This window comes from Ictidomys tridecemlineatus, unplaced genomic scaffold, assembly GCF_052094955.1.
Source record: "Ictidomys tridecemlineatus isolate mIctTri1 unplaced genomic scaffold, mIctTri1.hap1 Scaffold_1877, whole genome shotgun sequence".
NCBI classification, from domain to species: Eukaryota; Metazoa; Chordata; class Mammalia; order Rodentia; family Sciuridae; genus Ictidomys; species Ictidomys tridecemlineatus.
The window spans coordinates 16,203-39,831 of record NW_027521615.1 but is presented as its reverse complement, the minus strand read 5'-3'; the positions used below and the strand labels follow the sequence as shown (position 1 = coordinate 39,831).

General features: G+C 39.9%; 1 protein-coding gene and 2 pseudogenes across 1 annotated transcript; 1 reads left to right on the top strand and 2 right to left on the bottom strand.

Moving 5' to 3' along the window:
- Positions 1–8,467: 8,467 nt before the first annotated feature.
- LOC101967845 (olfactory receptor 2L13-like) lies at positions 8,468–9,406 on the top strand. Its single transcript, XM_078036123.1, has one exon. It carries the CDS (start codon positions 8,468–8,470, stop codon positions 9,404–9,406), a length of 939 nt encoding a protein of 312 aa, XP_077892249.1.
- A 3,949-nt stretch (positions 9,407–13,355) lies between these two features.
- Positions 13,356–15,581, bottom strand: LOC101968121 (olfactory receptor 2W3-like; annotated as a pseudogene).
- Positions 15,582–21,199: 5,618 nt separating this feature from the next.
- On the bottom strand, positions 21,200–23,166 carry LOC144372917 (olfactory receptor 2L3-like; annotated as a pseudogene).
- Positions 23,167–23,629: the final 463 nt, after the last annotated feature.

Here is a 23,629-nt window from a genome sequence, read left to right as displayed (position 1 = left end):
GGAACTGGGCTTGGGCATAGACTTGGATGTTGCCTTAGCAGCTTGGGTCACCCACATGAGCTCCTCTATATTGAATAGAGGTGTAAGGTGGTGTGTTCTTTTCTCCCTCATTGGGGAAAAACTGGTTCCTTTTCTGTATTTTCTTTGTCAGTTTTTTTTTCTGTTTAGCTGCCTTTTCAGGGGGTCTTAGAGGCTGCTATGGTTTAATCCAACATCAGCTTGGACTGTCCATTTAGACAGGCCCTGAACCAAGGGGGATGTTTCTGTAGTACCTCTTGCCAGCAATCAATATAAGGGAACTGTTTTGGGTGTCCAGGTGTTCCAACAACTATTAAAAAGACCTCAGCAATGACTCTCTCATTTAAAGATTCTTCTGATGTCCAGATCACATCTAAGTTGGGTCATTCTAGTTCACAGAGTATGCAACCTTTGTGGAGTGAGTTTCACCCCATAGTCTCCCTTAAAACTCTTAGTAAAGTTTCTAAACATACATTCCAAGGTGTTCAAGGAACGAAGTTTACTGTGTGTCCCTCCCATGTTACACCCTTCATCTGTGTCACACACTTATGAAAATACTTGCTTTGTTTGTCTTCACCCATTCCCATCATGGAAATTTAGGGTCCTTTTATCTTCGCAGGTCAGTATGATCCCCTGGCCCTAATACCCACTTCATCCACTTTAATACCCATCATACCCACATTACCCACCTTAATATGGAACAGCTACCATCTCTACCAACTGAAAACTATCCTGAACTTTACCTCAGGTTGTTTGATTTTTTACATTGGTTTGAAGACTATGATTAAATTTCCTACTACCACACATTTTCTTTAACAAATTATTTACATGCTTAATGAGACTAATCCAGCTGAGAGACAAATGGAAAGGGAAGATGCAGAAGAGATGATCTACTTGCAGAAAATGATGGTGCACCTAGGTTGGGGCAGGGCCACGTCTTGCACTGTCAGTGGTGAAAAGGCTTAGCATGTGGGTCCAGAGAGAAGGAGGCTGATACAGTTAATTTCAGGAGATTTGAATACTGACTGTATTTTCTCACTAAATCCATTTATTTCAAAGTTAAGTCAAGGAAACATGGAAGAGTATTGGATTTTGCAAAAGAAATGTTTGACTAGATTTTAGAAAATAAGAATGTTTTGTGACATGCCAAATAACCAATATGATATTTGTGTTCTTAAATTCAAACTAAGATTTGTCATTATGGCTTGCACACTTCTGCAGCCATGTTTCATTGCTCTAGGTCAACTGTGAAGCCTGGGGACAGGCTGAGGATAGGCTGGGCTGGAGTTCTGCAGGTAGATGCAGTAGGCACCCCCTCTGCACAAGGAGGAGGCAGGAGGTATTTGTAAAAGATTAGTAATAATAATAATAGATTTATTTATTCATTTAGAACATATGCACTCCTAAAATTTGAAATAATTAAGTTTTGTAATTCATTATATTTCCATAATATGATTTACTAGTATTATTTGAATACAATCTCGTTAAATAATTTGGTCATCTCACAATATAATAAAATACTCCAGATCAAAATTAAGCACCAAAAACAACATGAATGCACACCTCACAGTTTTATCAGTCTCTTGATTCAATAAGATAGTAAGAGATCCTCACATCTAGTAAGACACTCAATAAGATAGTAAGAGATTACCATCCCTGCAAAAAATACTCTGCAAACATTGAGCATGCATACTTCAAATTAGTTCTCATAATGTTCTTCCAATTAGTCTTATTTTAATGATTTTTCCAATGAACTAATATTTTAAGTGTGTAATCCCAACTCAGTCATCTAGTCAGTGGTGGACTTGGTAGGATAGATTTATTTAATCTGAATTTAAATGTTATTTTTTCACATTTTGTCTAAATCAAATTTTTATGTTAGTAAAATTTTTGACTGGTTTATCACAAAACCATCATCTACCTCTGCTCAAATAGAAGAATGTATGGGTCAGAGCATAATTTATCTTAGTCACATTAGATCCAATAATTTCCTCTGGAAACTGACCAGATTGGAGAGGGTAATTGCTCCTGCAACTAATGTAGTTATTCTCCAGTAGAAGACTCATATGTGATTCCTACATCTGGTTGATCCTTAGGTCTCTAAATAAGAAAAACAAGGAGATTCAATAACCATTACCTAACACCCTTTACAGCTCTCCATGCTGTTCTGGAATAGCTTGTTCCTCCCTCTTGAGACTAACCTTGGGCAGCAGGTCAAAGCTGAAGAGCTGAGTGGATTGGTGGATTTGCTCGAAGTTTGAACTGAGTTCATTTCCAAGTCAGCAAATTCAGGTGAAATGGCCAGGCTCCTCTCCCTGTGGACTTGGACACTGGGGATCAATTAGAGGTAAAAGGAGAACATGTGAGGCTTCCTGGAGGAAGGTCCTGCACACCAGCTGCAGCAGCTCATCCTTCTGTCCTCCTTGTAGAACCTGAGTAAGTAAGGAATGTTTTACTGTTTCCACTTGAACAAGGTAACAGCAAAGGAAGATGTATGGACAAAGCTATAACATAGGGGACCATGCAGAAGGTCAAGAGCTTTGTGATTTCAGTATAAAGATGATGGCTAAAGGGAGGAGCAGTGAAGATGAATATGTTCTGAGAATTCCTTTCTACTCAGTGGCAGGCCCTAGTTGCTTAGCCTGGAAGACTGAGGACGCACTGGTGTATAAACCTTTTTGAAAAACTCAATAAATGTAAGCAGGGCATCCTTTAATTATAAACTTACTTCTCTCCAAATACAAACTCATGAGTTTCAAATGAGATGAGACAAAATGATATTATTTAGCTGAGCTGTTGATCTGTGGTAGCTTTAACTAATGGAGACCTTGTGGAGATGTGGTTTTCCTTTCAAAAGAAAACACTTTCTACTGTACAATGAGTAAGTCATTACATGACAGACTGGGAAAGTTAAGGGTAAACATAAAAGTAAAATGAGGTGCTGGGTATGGTGGTGCATGCCTTAATTCCAGTGGCTCTGGAGACTGATGCAAGAGGATCACAAGTTTAAAGCAAGCCTCAGCAATTTCACAAGGCCCTAAGCAATTCAGCCAGAAATTGTCTCAAAATAAAAATGAAAAGGGATGGGGATGTACTTAGTGGTTAAGCACTGTGTTCAATGCCAGGCACCAAATAAAGAAAAAAAAGTAAAATGAGGTGATATGAACTTTCAAAATTCCACATTGTGCTTTTCCCCAGGGTTGTGACCTTAATTGAGATAATGCATTTCTCTGGGTCTGAGTCTCCTCCAAATTTGAGGTATGGAAGGAAGAGGGGAGTTGAATAAAGCCTTCATGACCCGCTATATGCTGGACACACAAAGCTCTCTTACTCCTTTCTCCACAGCTCTCACCTGAGGTTGCTGGGATTGAGTTAGCAGAGACTCAACTGTTTGCTCATTGGTCTTGGGATGAGTGTCCGTAATACTTTTTAAAATGTGCAGTACTTGTAAACTTTGCAACATAAATTTGGGTTTCTACAATTGCTTCCCTTACCTCTGTTAGGACCTGTCAAATGCAGGGTTTTTTAACTATAGAATTGAACAACATGCCTGGAAGGATGATTAAGAGAGACACTGATCTGTAGCCACAGAAACAATACTATTCAAGTTATAAACTTACTAAAAGGTGGTGTTTTATATAAAGCTGGAGCATAAAAATAAATTCCATCTTTGATGAAGAAACTTGTTGATCACCAATGAAAAAAGACCCTCAGGACAAACTCCAATGTCCTAGATTATAACACTTTCAAACTCAAGATGTAGGACACTGAAAGTAAATATTCTTATCAATTACCTGACAACAGAAAAAGTTTCAACTTTGGAAAAAAATAATTATTGCAGTAATTATCATTAAACAATTTTTTGACATTGAATTACATAGCAGAGAATCTAATTGTTAACACAGATCTCTCTTCAAAATGACTGGGAGATTGAGATACAAATTTACAGCACACTGTGTGTTCAGGGCTTGACATTGTAAGGGCTGCTAGGTCCTTTCTTCCTCTGCAATTATACCTTTACTAAACAAAGAAGAAAGTACCTTCATTTCTATGGTGTGCATACTAAAGACTAATTTATAAAATGATCTGGTCAGATTGTAGTTTGGTCTATATCACTAATTTACTCCTAAGATTATTATTTGGTTCTGTCAATTAGCAGATATACTGACAGCACAATAAGCAATAGCCCCTGAGCCAGGGGACACACAGAGGAGTCAATAGGTCCCTACCCTCTCCCTAAGCAGTACACAGCTATGCTGATATGCTCAGGCCTCAGGGTTCCCTTGCTTGCTTGACTACCTTTTCTAAACCCAGGTTAGCCCCAGGTGTCCTCATTGCCCTCCATCCAGTCTCTGTCACAGGCTCCTCCTCTCACCTGTCTGATCATCCAGAGCCTGCTGAGTAAGCTTCAGAAGGGCCCTGCCCCCATGCCACATCCACTGGCCTCTCACCAGTCTAGAGCAGAGTCTGAGTCCTCACTCCTTCCTAAACCCTTGCCTAGGGCCTGAACTTCCAGAGCCCTCTTATCTCTGCTGCTGCCCTGATGACTCAGGAAGGCTCTCCCCAGGGCTGGTCCTGCTCCTCAGTCTGTGCAAGAGTGGTCTAGGAACTGAGGGCTCTAATAGCACCTCGTTGGAGGGGCTTCCTCAGTGCTGCTGCCCAGCTGTCCCTCTGTCCTTATTCCCTGATTGATTTCTTTTACCTTTAGAAATAGTTGTGTGATCAGAGAGCATGTGTGAGCTGCTGCTCTATTGTCTATCACCCACTAAATATTAAATTCAGACAGTGGAATCTTCTGTATTTTGTCTATTAGGGCAAGTGAATACCCAGCAGCACTGGCACAAAATGGAAGGAGTGAACATGTTTAAGGAATGAGTTTCTCATGAAGATCATTGTCTGGTGTTTTCTCATTTTCACTGAGGTTGAGTGTTTTGTTTCCAAAAGTTTTTAGAAGAAGAGCTGTCTGTGATCCCATCTCTCCCACATGCCCAACACATCCATTTATCTGTCCAGTTCCCCAAACATGTTTTTACTCCTAATATTTGTCAATTAGAAAGCTCTAAAATGCTTTTCATTTTTTATTAGATGTCCTTTTCCAAAATGTTACTTGTTTTCAGCGGTTACATGAAGCCAAAAATTGTGTTACTAAGTGTAAATTGTGACAACAAGCTATTAATTACTGTTGTTTTCTGTTGAAAAGACGATAATCCAAAATGATAAAACTTTATATCTGAGACAGGATGCAAACTTTCAGATGGATGTGTACAAAACCGTAAAGCAGCATATCTCATACCAAGGCTACCTGTGGTAGGTATTATAAACTATCATAATCAAAGTTCATACAAATGTGGGAAAATAAATGAAAGGCAAAATTCATTATCAGAAATGAGAAGACCTAAAGAGAAAAAGAGGGGGTATTAAAGTTGAGTTACAAATATAAACATTATATTTCAGTTGTACTATAAAAATTAAACTAATAAAGACTTGAAATTTTATCAGTTTGCGAATGGTGTACCAAAATATTAACAATGGCAATCAACTTTAAAATATTTGAGTTAACTAATATTTCAGTAACATTAGAGAAATTAGGGTACAGTGGAATTTAGACTACCTGACCCTAGACTACTTGGTTAGCATCTGGGATCTGACGATTACTAGTGATCTGAACTTTTGTAAATTAATCTTTCTGTGCCTCTGTTGTTTCACCTATAAAATAGTGATATTTTAACACTTCTTAGGGTTGTTGTCAGAATAAAATAAGTCAACAAGTAAAAAGTACTTACATAAAAACATAAATACTAATAAGAATTGCATAAAAAGTATAAAATATTTATCTAGGAGGGGAAGGTTACTCACTTTTCCCTCTTAATGGTTTCTTTACCTTTTTTCTATTCTTAATGATGAACATCTAATTTTTGTTGCTTTACTTATGTAATTACATCTGAAGAGAATAATTGAAAATACATATAAGCTATAAATATCAAATGTGCCACATTTAAGATTCTTTCCTATTTGATCCACATAGCAGCAGATTCCCCCTCTGCCTGCCCCTTATGGAAACCAAACTTCAGAACTGGAAGAGGAAATAAGCATTCTGTCTAAGGTCCATGTGCTTTTACCTGTCTGAATTATAGAATTAAGCATGATCATATAGAGACATACTAGGTGGATCATATAGGACACACAAAACCTTCACAGTTTAAAAACAATGCTCTGGATGGTGATCTACAGCATCTGAAAGAGCAGCACAGCACTTGGAATAAGACCCTGGTTTACTTAGCTTCAGTAATGGCAGTGGGGAGGAAAGAGCAGGAACTGAAGATTTGAAAAGGCAACGTCACTGAGTACATAGTGTCAAGCACACAGAAAATTTCTGAGTCACACACTCCACAAGTTTGGTAAACAGTCAGTGTTAAGCTGAGGTGGTAACAATGCAGGGATCCTGGCTTCCTCAGGGGTCCTACTGAGTAGTTGTTCCATGTGCCTGAATGCTGAAATGTTGACCCCATGTTTTCTTCTGGTGGTGCATAGTCCTGAGGAATGTTCCTGCCCAGAAGTGTCTAGGAAGGACTTTCTTGGTTGTTTAATTTGTATTGGTTCACATACAAGAAACCTTGGATTTCAAGTTGAGATGGTTACCATAGAGAACTGGGGCAGGAACTATAAATATTCAATTAGCATATCAAAATCAATTGAATAGTTTTTAATATATTTGTTGGCCATTTGTATTTCTGTTTTTGAGAGGGTCTGTTTAATTCATTTGCCCACTTATTAAATGAGCTGTTTTACTGTTGTCTAAAACATTTTCTTCATTCTTTATATATTCTAGACACTAATCCTTTGGCAGAAGAGTACCTCACAAAGGTTTCCTCCCATCTCCTAGATTCTCTCGTCACATTCCTTGTTGATATTTTTGCTCTAAAGAAAGGTTTTAATTTGATGGCATGCCTTTATGAACTCTAGACATTATCTGTTGAGCTTTAAGGGTCCTATTAAGTAGTTATTGCCTGTGTCTGTTTGTTGGTATGTTGACCCCATGTTTTCTTCTAGGAGTTTAAGTTTCTGATCTTATCCTTATGCTTAGGTCTCTTTTGTGTTGAACTTTAGGCTGTGTGAAGGGTAAAGTTCTTGTTTCATTTTTCTACATATGTATAATCAGTTTTCCTATTGCAAATTTTTGAAAAAAAAACCCTATTCTTTCTCCACTGTATTTTTGGAATCTTTATCAGGGATCAGATGAGAATTGGTGTCTGACTTTGTCTCTGTGTTTTCTAGTGTGTATCAGTAACAATAGAAAAATGCAAATCAAAACTACACTTAGATTTATCTCATACCACTCTGAATGACAGTCATCAAGAACACAAATAATAATAAACCCTAGAGAAGATGTGGAGAAAAAGAAACACTTTTACACTGTTGACATTATAAATTAGTTAATCATAATGAAAATCAGTATCAATGTTTCTCAAAAGAATAGGCATGGAACCAACCCATATGACTCAGCCCTGCCACTCTTCAGTATTTAAATGGAAGAATTAAATTCATCATATGATAGTGATACATGCATACCCATGTTTATGGCAGCATGATTCACAATATGCAAGCTATAGAACCAATGGTGGTATCCATCTATGGATGAATGGATAAAAAAAAATATGGTGTGGCTAAGGATGTGGCTCAAGCAGTAGCATGCTCACTTGGCATGCACGGGGTGCTGGGTTCAATCCACAGCACCACATAAAAATAAAATAAAGATGTTGTGTCCACTGAAAACTAAAAAATTAGTATTAAAAATTTCTCTCTCTCTCTCTCTCTATCTCTCTCTCTCTCTCTGTCTCAAAAAAAAGAAAATATGATACACACACATGATGTATTTTTATTTAGCTAGGAAGAATAAATAACTTATGCCAATTGAAGGAAAATAGATGAAACAGGAATCCACTATGTTAAGTGAAAGAAGGAAAACTGAGAAGTTAAAAATCATGTTTTCTCTCCTGTGTGGAAGCCAGAGAAGAAAAAGAAAAAGAAAGCCAAGTGAATGGGAATTTCATGAAAACCACAGGGAGATCAGTAGAGGAAAGGGATCAAGGAGTAAAGGCAGAGAGGAAAGAGGGAAATACTAGGGAGTGATGTCAGCAATATTATATGGCTATATTATGTGCATATATGTTACTAAAAATACAATCATTATGTACAAGTATAATGTACCAATTAAAAATGAGAAAAGATATAAAAAATATGAGCTACTACTATACATTAGTTATCTGAATTACACAGATACTTGTATTTAAAAATCCAATGAGCAAAGCTGTGATGTTTTAGGATTACCAATTCATTCTAAATAAACAGTAGTAAATATAATTTCTTTTATTCTCCTGTTATTTTGTCATGTTCATTGCTTAATTTTGTTTTTATTTTCATTTTTAAAAAGTTAAAGCAGTTTATTTTCATGGAGAAATGGAACCAAACATCAAATGATTTTACTTTGCTGGGGTTGTTTCCTCAAAACCAAACTGGCCTACTTCTCTTGCTCCTGATCATCTCTGTATTTGTTCTCGCCTGTTTGGGGAACTCAGGAATGACTGCCCTCATCTTCTTGGACCCACGGCTCCACACCCCCATGTACTTTCTCCTTAGCCAGCTCTCCCTCATGGACCTGATGTACATCTCCTCCACGGTCCCCAAGATGGCCATCAACTTCCTCTCTGGCCAGAAGAGCATCTCCTTCCTGGGCTGTGGTGTGCAAAGCTTCTTCTTCCTGACCATGGCCGGCTCAGAAGGTTTAATACTAGCCTCCATGGCCTATGACCGATTTGTGGCCATCTGCCACCCACTCCACTACCCTATCCGTATGAGTAAAAGGTTGTGTGGGAAAATGATCCTGGGGTCCTGGACACTGGGCTCCATCAACTCCATGGCACACACTGTCTATGCCCTTCATCTTCCTTACTGCACGTCCAGGGCCATCAATCATTTCTTCTGTGATGTTCCTGCTATGTTGCCACTGGCCTGTGTGGACACCTGGGTCTATGAGTACATGGTGTTTGTGAGCACAAGCCTATTTCTCCTTGTTCCTTTCCTTGGCATCAATGCCTCCTATGGACGGGTCCTTTTTGCTGTCTTCCACATGCGCTCAAAAGAGGGAAGAAAAAAGGCCTTCACCACATGCTCAGCACATTTAACTGTAGTGACATTTTACTACACACCTTTTGTCTACACTTACCTACGTCCCAGGAGTCTCCGCTCCCCAGCAGAGGATAAGATCCTTGCAGTCTTCTATACCATCCTCACCCCCATGCTCAATCCCATCATCTACAGCCTAAGAAACAAAGAGGTCCTGGGGGCCATGAGAAGAGTGTATGGGATGTTCTCCCCCAGGAAGAAGTGAGCACCGTTGTCCCTGCTTCTCTGCATGGCTTCTCTCCATGCAGACTGAAAAAATCTAGAGCACTGCTGACCTATAGATGTATAATGTAGTCTACATCTGTAATTACATTTCTAGTGACACTTTTGTCAGTAAAATTAATTCAAGGAATATATTGATCACTATAAACAAACATAATAATAATTAATGACCTTAATGGAAAACAATAAATTCCATATTAACAATGGGGATATTAATCACATTTTATTTTGTGCCATTATAAATTATCATATACCTTATATGTTCTACTATACTAAAGTAATAATGTTCACACTGATGTTGATATGTTATCACATCTAAATGCTTTGAATGAAATTACTATTGTCTGTATACTTTGTTTTTCTTCCATTTTGTCAATGTGTCTAATTATTACTTATAGCCCCCAAGCCCTAGCAACTTGGACTATAAACCCTTCAAGTGTCCCACAACACATAGGGCCAGTGTCTCCAAAATTACAGGACTTCTGGGAGACTCAACGTCCTCTCCTTCAGAGAAGTGGAGGGGATCAGATGTATTAACACCTCACCAGCCATAAGCACATCCCTGAGACAAACTAGTTTTTCAAGATCAGGCCATTCCCTGCCAGGTGGCCTGGATCCTCCCTTATCACAGAAGCTATCTCAACTCAGTTACCCTGGCAACCAAACACAAAGACCACCAAAAAGATAATTTGCTGATGTCTTCAAAGGGTGCTAAAACAAGTAAGGTGGCAGAAAACTGAGGCACATTCAGGGACCCAATGTCCTCTGTGAGCACCACCCCATCTCTGGAGGAGGTCCATGCACTTCCTATGCTGTCAGTAAAAAGTCAGAAGGTCAGAAGGTGGACTTGGGCAGGACTCTGGAAATTTCCCTGGTACTCAGTAAAACTGGAAGGCAGAAAGGCAGGTTGTCCCACTCCTGTCTGAGAGAACCCTCTCTCTTCCTTGAAACTGTCCCTTTTCTCTTTCCTATCCCTTATAATACAATCATGACTGCTACTTTGAGCACCCTGTCTAAAATCTTTTGGACTTGATGGCAAAAATTGGGGCTTGAAGGGGGCTTCCTAGGGCCCCAGTTTCCCTGATGATCCCTGCTCTGAAACACTTAAGAGTTAGGCAAACCACGATTGTTACCTGCCTGGTCCTGGCCAGCCTTGGTGGTCTCACTGAATTTCTGCCCCAACCTAATCTTGTCTAGAGGACAGGCTGATGGAGGCCAGAGTCCCTCTTCAGGGGCTGATGAACTTGTTGACAGTGACCACCAGACCATCTCAGAAATCATCAATATAACCCACATGAATATTTCCACTTTTAGAGGTCTGACCACTCATGTCTTACTCTACTTTGATTAGGCAAAGGGGAAAGAGGGCACATAGGGAAGGAAAAATAGTGGATGGACATTAATACCCTAGGTACATGTATGACTGTACATATGGTGTGACGCTACATTGTGTATAATCAGAGAAATGAGAAGTTGTGCTGCACTTGTGTACAATGAATCAAATGCATTCTGTCGTCATATGCTTCATTTAAAAAATAATTTAAAAAATCACCACCCTATTTCAGGTGTGGGGGGGTTAACTTGGGAGTTTATCTCTGCTTATCCTCTTGCAAAAGTAAAAATCTACTTGGCTGCTCATTTGGCACTTGGTCTTGTTTTGGCTTCCAAAATTGCAAGAAGGGAAAATGACCTTTGAGGACAAAAACTGGTGATGCTTTGTTCTTTCAGGAGCATATTTGGAAGCAGGAAGTTTGGACATCCCCAGCTGCCTGGGGACAAAAAGCATGGAGTCTACTCAGAGCACCACTGAGCACTTTCTAAACTAAGGAGGGTTCCCAGGAGTCCAGGGAGCTCTGCCCCATTCCCAGGAACCTCACCCTGGACTGGCTCAGCTCCAGCAGGACTCCTGGGTTTCATTTTGGGGACAGTCTCACAGGAAGCCCCCTGTACCTCACTTACTCTCAGCCTAGCCACACCCTTAATCTTTTACACCTGTGTTCCCTGAAGCCCAGGAAGCACATCCAAGGAGCTCTGATTTGCTTCCACTTAAACCCACAATGGGACGTGAAGAGGAGGAAATGAGAAGAGGACTGGGGACAGGAATAGACCAAGGAGGTCTGGGAAGGCACGGGGCTGGGAAGGGCTATGGTGGCAGAGGAGCCTGTGCCATCTTCTAACACCTCATTTCCCTGGTCTTGTGATGTTGTCTTGGGTCTTCCATAGAGGTGTCTGCCCTCAGGGCAAAGGGGACCTGCTCCTAGGTCCTCAAACTGTGACCTGAGTCCCAGGAGTGAATGTCACCTGGGAGATGAGGGAAGTGCAGACCCTCAGCCCTCCCAGGACCCCTGAATCAGAGTGTGCCTCCTAGCTCTCAGGGGATCTGTGTGCTCAGTAAGTGGAGGAGTCCTGGGGAGAGTCTCCACCTGTCAAAGGCTAAAGGACTTTTTCACTTTGAAAGTTTGCTGTGCAGTAGGAACCTCAGGGATTGGAGTCAGAGAGGCCCTGGATAAATCCTGGTTCTCTTCTCCTGAACAAATCTCCTGATGCAACCTCCACATCTCAAGCACCAATTGGGTACAGTGGGAAGGATGCCAGTCACACTGGCCTCTCACAAGCACAGAGATGAGATGACCTTGAAGCACCAGGTGGGAACCTGGCAAACACCAGGTGCTTCTCACAAGCACAATTATAACACAACCGCAAAATCATCATGCTTCAAGAGTTAAATGATTCAAAATCAATGTCACATGTGAAAATCGTGGTGAATACAGAATCAAACCAGATATCAGGTACAATGACCAAGTTTGAGGAAGGAGGTGTTACAGGCATGGAGTCTTCAGAGAGACTGAAACACAGCAGAAATTCCCTTCAAACCCTTATTCTTGATCAAGTCAGAAAGGTTTCAGACATGTTACAGTAACAGGCATGCCTCTACTGAAGCGATAGGAAAAAGGGGAAGGGGACACTTTCAAGGGAGAGAGTAAGTCCACTCAGAGAGGTGATGAACAGTGTACCACTCCTGCACTCCAGTTTTATTGAGGTCCTACAGCGAAGTTTTCAGTAAGACCAGCTCATGTCTGCCTCTTGATTTTTGACTGACAATAGGGTGACATCAGAACACTGTCATTGCAACCCTATGTTACCTTTTCCCCTGCTGACCCATTCTAGTTGGATTCTTAACTATATATTCTTACAGGTTTATCATTAGGAGGAATTAACCTTATCTTTCAGAATCTGGTCTGGAAAAAGAGGGTCATGAAAGTTACTCCCATTAATGTTCATTACTACTTGAATATCTATGCAGATAGCAGGTAGTTTGCTCAGGAATGTGATGTATCCTGTCGTCTTAGGCCAGGCACAGCTGCAGGAAAATTGATTTTTGGCAAAGAAAGCATGTGGGGTCAGCAGTGGGCCCATTTTATAGTTATTCTCTTAACCTTGTGTTCCTACAATCCTTATCCATCTGTCTGGTGACAAAGGTCATAAAAAGACATGATTTTATGTAAGCCTGTTGGAGAATATGAGAAGAGAAAATGCCAAACCACACTGAACTTAGCATTTGATACCATCCAGAAAGAGATCGTGGTTCACACCTAGAACCCTGATAGATCTGAGATTCTAGATAAAATGATGAGAGCACTACTGTGAACTAAAAACACACAACAGAAGCAGGACTCATAGTGGAGCTGCTTCCAGCGTGGCCCTGGTATGAGTTGGTGGGGTCAGGTCTGGGCATCTAGGGTATTGATGACAGACCCTGATCTTTTCTCTCAAAGAACTCAAAATGCTGACCTTAAACAGACGTCCAGAAGGCCAGCCATACAAGGGTGCTGAGACCTGCAGGCTGAAACCTCCTCTGCTCCACAGCTCAAAGACCAGTAGTGGTCCCACTGCAGCTGCTTCAGGCTGGATACATTACATTCCTCAGGCCCTCACTCTTTGCCCCCATCTCGGTTTCCCAGCAGCAGCCTTCTCAGTGCCCCCTTCAACTCCTTGTTTCTGAGGGTGTAGATGAGGGGGTTCAGGAGGGGGGTGATGATGTTGGAGAAGAGGGTGAGGAACTAGCCCTGGTCCTGGGAGGACCTGCTTCCTGGCTGCATGTACATGTAGATGATGTTCCCATAGAACAGGGAGACCATGTTGAGGTGGGAGCCACAGGTGTTGAAGATTATGTGTCTTCCTGAGGACAACTGGATTCTGAATACAGCCCTGACAATGTGGCCATAGGACATCAAGTTGAAGACCAGGGGAGACAGCATGATGCCCACGGCCAGGACAAAAATAGTACCTTTGATAGCCATCTTGCTGATTCAGGGCATGCAGTCCAGGGAGGGCATCTTACACAGGAAGTGGTCCAACTTGTTGTGCCAGTAGCGAGGTAATCATAGGGCAACTGGAGACATGACCAAGAAAGTGGCCACCCCACAGCCCCAGGCTCCGGTCACCAAGCCCAGGCAGAGTCTGGAATTCATGATCACCATGTAGTGCAGAGACTTGCGGATGGCCACAGACCTTTCATAGGCCATGATTGCTTGCAATAAACAGGCCACCCTGGCCCAGGAACAGGAAGAGCTGGACAACACAGCCCACCTAGCTGATAGTCTTATCACAGCCACTCAGATTTTGGAACAGCTGAGGGATGGAGCTGGTGGTAAATCTGAGGTCTAGGAAGGACAGGTGGGTGAGAAAGAAGTACATGGGCGTGTGAAGCCAAGGGTCCAGCCGAGACACCAGAATGATGCTGTTGTTGCCCACCAGGGTCAGCAGGTAGGCTACCAGAATGACCATAAAGAGGATCCTCTCCAGGGGAGAGTGTCAGAAAATCCCAAGAGAATGAAGAAGCCCTGGCTGCTTCTGTTTTCCAGTCTATCTCTACTGCACCACAGGAGAGGTGTCAACTCCAGTAATGACAATGGCTGATGCTGGGGAGTATGGACTCCTTGTCAGGCATAAATGAGCACAGTGCAGATTCATTTACTCACTTACCCCCTAAACAGTGGTGTGGAGGTTCTCCTATGATTATTATTATTATTATCCTCATCTTACAGAAAAGGAAACTGACACACCTATGTATTAAGTAAATGTCACATGTAGATTGTCAGAGCTGGTCTGCATTCAGGGAATATGGCTGATATCTTAATCTTTATCCACCCTGGTGCTCTGTCATTCCAGAGAGGCAAGACACACACCTGCCAAGATCGAACCTTTGCTTCTTCCAGAACCACAAGTTCCTGAGCTCCTGTCCAAAATTCAGAGGAACAAAAGATCACCTCAAAGAACCACCTGGTAGGATTTAGGAAATACCATATGCAGCTGATCCTTGAACATCATGGGTACATGCATACAAAAATCTTTTGTACTAAATGTATTGTTAACATGTTTGGATACTTGAAAGATTTTGATAAACTCGAAGACCAAACATATGAATATTTAAATATTTGAGTGTCACAGGTTTCATTCAGTATTACTGTGTTTTTGAACACAGCAGGTGGATTGCAAGTTCCAAGCCAGTCTCAGCAATTTAGCAAGGCCCTCAGCATCTTAAGGAGATCTATTTCAAAATTAAAAGAAAGAAGAAGGGCTGGGGATGTGGCTCAAGTGGTTAAGTACCCCAGGGTTCAATCCCCAGTACCAATAAAAATGTCAGGAACAACAGAAACAAACAAACAAAAATTTTCTATTCTTATAAATTTTAGTTTTAATTTACATAGACATATTGAAATCCAAAAAGCTCCTAGAAAACACAATCGTTTACATTTGAAATTTTTCTCCAGGCACACAATACATAAAAGAGTTCTTTCTGCCACAGGGACCAATGCCACAGTTTTCTCTCTTTGCCTTTTTCTCATTCCATGATGGAATAATTGCCATGGTTCTTGCCTTCATTGAAAGATCATCTTGAGCTTTTGTCATCAGTGGTCACCTGAGCTGGACATTGGGTCTCTGATTCCCTAAAATCTAAGTACTTAGTGTGCTCTAACAGGGCACATTAGTTTTAAAATCCAATGTCTCACAAGCAGCTGTGTGTATACTGTCACTATGATCTATCCTTTGTAATCTATCTGCCTGGCCAATTCCATGAGCCACCAGCCACATGCCCAGCTCCTTCCTGGAGGTGACTCACCATCCAATTTAATGTTCACATTCCACAAACCCATGCAATGGGCTGTCTTGAGGTCCCTTGTCCTGAAAGTCCTGGAGTTATTCAGCACATCTAGCTGAGGTTTGACCAAGTGACAATTTCTATTAATTCTGCCTCATGGCTGTTAGGCACTATTAATGTATACACATTCATCCTGCTTCTTCTGTGTCTGAAGATTTAATGGGCCACCAGTGTTCTTTGTTTTTGTATCAGGGGGGATTGATTACTTGTTTTTCTTTCAATTAAGAACCCTGGGTGTTGCAATCATATTGTAAATGTCAGTTTAACTGTGTCTAGGAAGTACTTCAGAAAGTAAGGATAGTGACCCTAGAGCTGGCTGAAAAGTAAAATTGTTTTATGATCTTTCAGAGTTTTGAAAAAGGAAGAGAATGGCTCAGTTTAAGGCCCAAATATCAAACTAGCCTTCAACTTATGGGAACTTACATATCTGTGTTCACAAAAATGTCTTAAATTATCAGTATTCAGAGACTGATACAATATATGCTTGTACAAGTAATTGCTGTTTTACCCACTAAAAATTTTTTACCAAGAAAAAATTACTGAATAACTTTGATGTAGATTTTTTAAGTCAATTGTTGCTACATTCCATGTTATCACAATGCTGAAGCACAATTGTGAATGAGAAAGAGAAAATATTCATTTCTTTTTCCTCATATCAAACTTTGCTATCTTAAGATGTAAAAGACTATAGTGCATATGGTGAGCATTAAAAATAATCTGAATAGATAACATGTGCTGTTAAGTTTGCATCTAACATTTGGAGGGGAAAACTGAATGAGAGGCAGTGTAAACTATTGACTGCAGGTTAACAACTGGGATAAAAAATGACCACAATGATGCATGTTGAATACGGGACCAGGATAGTGATGTGGAGATGATTTGATCAGTCTCCCTGAGCTGCATCATCATACAACATTCAAGACCATATGGAGTATATGCTGGGAAAAAACATAACAGATTGCAGGTGTCTCCTCTTTCTATACTCATTCTCCAAATGTCAGGGATTTGAAGGGAAAAAGAGCCTTTTGGGTGCATTTGCATGGTTGTGAACACAACTTTCTTATTCTTCTGATCCCAAGAACCTACTAGGTGAAGGATTTCAGAAAATCATTTCTGATGGCCTTGGTCTTCTTCATATCACTGATAGCAAAGAGATACTGGCATGAAAATTACATCATCTCTGACTTTCACTGGAAAGTCAGTATGGAAACCATTAAAACTAAAACAAAAAACTAATATGGACAGATGAGTCTCCAACAAATTTTTTTTTATCTGGGAATAAAGAATAGGGTTGCAGGATGGGGTTATAGCTCAGTGGAAGAGCACTTTCCAAGCATGTGTGAGGCACTCACTGGGTTTGACTCGCAGCACCACATATAAATAAACAGAGTCCATCAACAACTACAAAATATTTTTAAAAAGAAAGAAAGAAAAAAAATAGAGTTGTTGTGCAGAATCCTGGTGAAAAGACTAAGTTGATGCTAGTATATGGAGCACACAGGAAAGGTTAAGGGGTTTATTTGTGTTTTAATCTGTTTTGTGTTGCCATGACCAAAAGAACTACTGTCAACAACACAGAGCAGGGAAAGTTTATTTGGAACTCATGGTTGTATAGACCTGAGTCTATACACAGTCAACTTGACTCTTCTGACTCCAGGGTCAGGAAGAACATCATGGGGGAAGGGCTTGGTGGAAGAAAGCTGCTGCCCTCATGCTAGGGTCAAGAAGCAAAGAGAGGGACCTCCACTCATCAGAGAAAAACACAAACACAAAAGGCAACAGCAGGAACATACTTTCTTCAGTCACATTCTACCATCTTTCATTACCAACTAGTTAATCCAAATCAGTGCATTAATCCATTGATCAGGTCACACGTTTCATAATTTGATCATTTCACCTCTGAAAATTCTTGCATTGTTTCACACATGAACTTTTGGTAGATACCTTGTGGGGAGCCACCCCTGAGCATCTTCACTCAGTTTTGGAGCCAAAGAGATTATGGTTTGGCACTACAAGCTATTTTGTGGCTCCTCCCACTTAATGGATTGCCCAGTGCACATGACTTTTATTTTCACTTGGCTAGGAGACTGATCTTGGGGCTCCAAAGTTGGGCGTGACCCATTTGGAAATGGACAGCTCATCTCCTACCTTAATTGCTAAGAACATTCTGTAGAAAGCTTTTGAAGTTCCCCCATAGAAATAAAGCAATCACAAGCTCTTTTTCTCTCTTTCCAGTGTGGAAGCTGGACCCCTAACGTCAAAGAGGTGTCCTGCCTTCGCTTTCTAAAATTACTTTCTGTGTCATGTGTGTGTGTGTGTGTGTGTGTGTGTGTGTAATTAATTTTTTTTTTGCTGCCTTCTTTTCTTAGCTTTATGTAGTAGCCAGCCTGTTTCATACAGAGGAAACTGGATTTCTATCGTCTGTACTGGACTTAGGAGACAACGCCCCATATCAAACCTTAAGAATTGTGAAGGAGAATCTGCACAAGTCACTAAGGAACCTGGAAAGCACTTCAAGATGGGTCCAGCAGCTACTGCGCAAAGGTAATCTTAAGGTCATGGCTGGCAGTTCCATCAAAGATGTTAAGAACAAAACATACAGTCAGGACAAGATAGCAGGCTAATTCTGTGACCTACTAGGGCAATTCCTGAAACAGTTGTGTGTGATCTTACTGTTTTTCTTCTGACATCTCAGATCTACCTTAAATGGGTAATTACAAAAGTTCAATTTGCATGCTCAGTTTTAGTGATATCACTATTGATATTACAGGGCACAGTGCTGACATTTGCTTTCAAACAAACTAAGTTCAGAGAAATGCACAAGTTCCCCCAAAGAAATGGTGTGTCAAAGAGTGGACCAGGCTACTGTTTGCCTCCATCATTCACAGACTAAAATGAAGACAGGGCCTGCAGTCAGCACCACTGCTTAATTCTGTATCCTCCAGGTCCTTTCCAGGGACAGTAACTAACAAGAAAAGCAGAGATTGAACCTTAGGGCATTCAAACTGTGATGCCAAGATACCTTAAGGTGGGAAGCATATAAGAATGTAAATCTATTTGTACAGATTCAATGCCTGCATCCTGGTTAATCATGGTGTATTCTTTCTGTGTCCTCACATGGTGAAGGGTGAACAAGCTCACTAGGAGGTCTTTTTCAAAGGTACCAGTTCTATTCATGACTCCCTACATTCATGACCTGATAGGCACCTCCCACAGGTCCTGCCTCTTAGTGCCATCAACACAGGGTTAGGATCTTGATATAGATGTTTTAGAGGGGACAGACATTCCCACCATAGCAAATTCCCATCAAATTCCATATCTGAGTGCTGTCCTTCCTAGGGCTGTCTTAGGACATGAGACCTGTGTATATACACAGTGTCCCCCATTCAGAAAGGGCCTGTGAGAGCATCAGTGCTGTGCTGTGACATATTGGATTGTTCATCATTTCATCTCTGAGCATGTATTAAAGCTGAGGGGCTGAGCTGGTGACAGCATTAGCACAGAGTTCAGTTCAGCAGCAGGGCTCACACATTTTCTCTATGTGCAGGTTTATACACAGAGATATTAGTTTGTCCTCTGACATTGTGCAAACACACTTCTTGGACAAGATCATGGGTTCCTCTGTAATCAAGGGAGCCAAAGGGCTGTACTGGGTTCAGATAAAGTAGTTATGGTGGCAGCAGCAGATTTAACAGAGGAACATAGCTCGGGAGAGAAGAGAAGCTCTGTTGGCAGTGGCACTAGCCATGGTGAGAAGCTGGTTTTCTCTTCTGTTCCATAACTCTGCCCTGAGGGATCTACAACATACTTACTGTCTGATTTGAAAGACAGGCAGGAAGTTCTTGGGAACTTAGGTATTATGCTTCACTAGGAAACTATAACTAAATAGAAGTGTACACCTGATCATTGCAAGAACACCAAGCAGAAACATCTAGCAGGAACGTATTAGAGTTTAGCAAGTTTGAATTCCAACAATTGGAGTACTCTTACTATGAAATGAATACCCATTAATTGAGATACAAAAATGAAATTTAAAGTTTATGAAAAGATTATATGAATGAAAAGTAAAAAATCTTGGGGATCAAAATGCTATTTTATTATAAAGAGCCAAATAAAACAATTATTAAGAGTAAGGAAAAAATTAAGTGTACTTTGTACAACAAGATGTACAATACATAACTAGGCTGAGCATGCACACATTTTATTTTTGCATAATTTCCACAACTTTGAAAAAATGTTAGAATCTTTTTTTAAATATTTTTTTTAGTTGTCAATGGACCTTTATTTAATTTATTTATATGTGGTGCTGAGGATCAAACCCAGTGCCTCATACATCTAAGCAAGTGCTCTATCACTAAGCCACAACCTCAGCCCAGTGAGAATCTTTTGAATGCTGTTGATGAAATTTTAATTTAGGTCAAAGAGCATACCTTAGTGGTAGAGAGATTGCTTCATAGGTGCATGTCTCAGGTTTGGATACTCGACACTGCCAAAAATCAATTTTTGTGGTGTGTGTGAGTGTGTGTGTGTGTTTCTTATTTTTGAAGCCTAAACCCTTAATGATATGAATTTCACTTTTAGCAAGAGTTAAATATTTTATTAGAACATAAATTACTTCTTAAGATTTGTGAAATTTAGCATAATAAAAGTTTTTTGCACTTATACATCAGAAATTTATACCAAACCTTTTACAACTGTAAATATTCAGCAAAACTTTACTTAAATGAGCTGAAAATTATTAAGATCATCTTCAAATATCTGCTAAGAATGACTGAAATTCTTGGTGCATAAATGCTGACTTTCTCTAACTCATTTCAATAAATGTATGAGATGTGGCAAGTAGAAAGTAAAGAAAGCCCCATTTGACAGGCATTAGGGGATGCATGAGTAGTAGTGGCCATGTGGGATATAAGTGGATTGTGTGTCAAGCTAGGGGGGATGCTGGGAGGGCCTCTGTATTTTTACCTCCACTCATCAGACTAAACCCTGACATGTACATCTTCTGGTTCACCTCCTCTCCACTCTTTGCCTCTATTGGTACCTATCAGTCCTCACTGATATTCACACTCTTAGGATTCAGCCCCCACAAAGAAGCATTAATTTGACACGTGATACTTAAAGACTTAAAAATTCCTAATGAGTTCTTTGATGAATCCTGTAATAATTTCCCTAAATTAAAAAAATGATAATGATTAAATTTATACAATGAGGGGAAGAAAATACAAAGTTTACAGTTTTTGATTAGCTTCATTATTTAGCAGAATTACTTTTTCTGTTTTGGATGGGCATAAATAATAAGTTGAAAAATAATAAAATTGTTATGTTGAATGCCAATTCAGTTAGTCAATCTCCAATTGTATTTCAGCAAGACCAAAAAAAAAATCTCATTGATAGTAGCAGAAAATAAACACATTCATAATTAGTGGAAAATACATCATTAAAAAGTCTTATTTCAAATTAGACATATTTATAACACAATTTGTACAGATGATCAGTTCATTTATATTCTAGATTCTTTTTAGTCTCTACACTCTAGGTATAAAATAATATTTTCAGTTACTACACATTGCTGAGTAGACTTTCAGACAAGTCCTGGGGAATAAGGCAGAAGGTTTATCTACATAACACAGAACAGATCCTCTGAGTCCATCTGCTCAGGGCCCCACCACCTCCTTGTTTCTCAGGCTGTAGAAGATGGAGTTGAGCACTGGGGTGAGGGTGGTGTTGAAGACAGCCAGAACCTTGTCCTCTGGTGGAGACCAGAGGGATCTTGGCTGTGGGTAAGTGTAATCAAAGCATATATAGTAGAAAGTCACCACAGTGAGGTGGGTGCTATAGAGGAAGTAAGCCTTCTATTTCCCTACCCTGAGTGCATAAAGCAGAGAGCAAGGAGAACTTGACCACAGAAGGAAGTAACTCCAATTAATACAATCATGAGGAAAGGGTAGTGCTCACAAACACTGTGTACTCATGGACCCAAATTTTCATTCAAGCCAGAGCCAAAATGGTGGGGATATCCCAGAAGCAATGATTGATGGCCTTGGATCAACAGTAAAAGATATGGAGTACATATGTGATATAAGCACAGAAGTTGATGAAGCCCTTTATAAAGACCCAGTATTGCTAGGCATAGTAGCAAACACCTGTAATCCCAGCAGCTAAGGAAGCTGAGAAAGGAGGATCACAAGTTCAAAGCCAGCCTAAGCATAAGCAAGGTGCTAAGCAACTCAGTGAGACCCTACCTTTAAATAAAATTCATAATAGGGCTAGGGATGTGGTTCAGTGGCTAAGTTCACCTAAGTTCAATAGCGGGTACAAAACAAAACAAAACATTATCACCAGTACAGGTAATAGGTATTTTGTTGTTGTTATGCAGATGGGCTAGAGAGGAAAACAAATTCCACTTATATATCACAGGACACAGATATCAGAAATAGTGTTTCTCCACCTATTAAAGTAAGAAAGGAGAAACAATGAATTCTACATTCCATGAAATAGGAAAGCAGAAGTCATCTTAGGGACACTTGTGGAGATGTAACTTAGATTAATGAGAAACAGCCAACTAAGCAGGAAATAGATATTGAGAAAGATGAGAAGGATCATGGATAGGTTGTCAATTAGAGCAATCAAGATGAGAACAATGAAAATATACAGAAAAGACCAATTTTTTTTTTTTGGTTACAGAATATTGAACCCAGGGGTACTCAACCAGTGAGGAGCATCCCCAGACCTTTTAATTTTTATTTTTGTCAAGGTCTCACTCAGTTGCTTAGAGCCTCACTAAGTTGATGAGGTTGTCTGAATTTGCCATCCTCCTGCCTCATCCTCTTGGGTCAGTGGAATTATAGGCATGTGACAATGTTTCTGCAAGACCTACTCTTAATAATGGAAACAACCCCAACAAGATGAAATCAGTTGACTCTTGCTCATAATTTGCCACAGAGCTTTAATATTGCTCATTCTGCAGTGACACACAAGAATCAGTATGTTGAGTAGTGACTATTAGATCAATTTGGAAAATTCCTTTGTGAATCAATTTGTGTGTTATTCATTAAATTTGTACATCTTAAATGAAGAACCAGTTTTATGTATTTACCAAAAAGAAGTCTCATATTCTTCCTTAGAAATTAATATTTTCTGAGAAATATTATGACAAAATGTTTTGTAAGAAACTTGAAGATGTACAGAAAATAACATTTGTTAAAATATCAGTAGGATACAAATGTCTTATATCAATAAACCCACTCACAAGTTATTATATTTGTGTTTTTCCCAGAAATATAGGCATAGAAAATTCATGTAATGCATCCAGTAGAGGTCCATATTACAAAATATTTTAAAATCCTCAGAGCATGATTTATTTCTTCCATATTTATATTTGTAAGACTTACTTCCAAATTTCCAGTATTCTAATATTAGCTGTAAGGAAATATGATTTTACCTTCTTGAGTGGTCCTTGCACAACACTTCCAGGTCCAGCATTTGTTCAGTCAGGGATCATCAACTTTTTTCCTCTGTTCTGAAATCTATCCTGAAATCTTATTGCCAAATACCTCACATACAAAGTCACAGTAATTCATCATACTCTGGATTTTCAGTGTTCACCTCCACCAAATCTCCTTTGGGTGTTCATTTAATCTCAAGAGTGCTACAGAATGTCAGTCCCTAACCTTATGCCAATGTTCTCTGCAGCTTCCCAGCTGTACCCAAACTCTTACCAAAAAGCATTTGTGTTACGTCTCTGTGCTTCTGTGACACTTATGTACGAAACACATGGCTTTATGGGCCCTTCAACAAAAAGAAATTGAATAGAAGACCTGCCAGTTTCCTAAGTGGATGGAAGAACTGTGTCCTGAGAATATTCAGATCAGAGGAGTATAGGGGATTCTGGTCTTGATGAAATTGATCACTGAACAATTTTGAGAAATATTCCCAAAAGGTATGTGATTTTTAGGTTAAACATTATTTTAGACCCAAAGGTCAACAGACTTGAGGAAAGTTCACATCATGAAACATTAAGATTCATACAAGTGTTATTGTGTG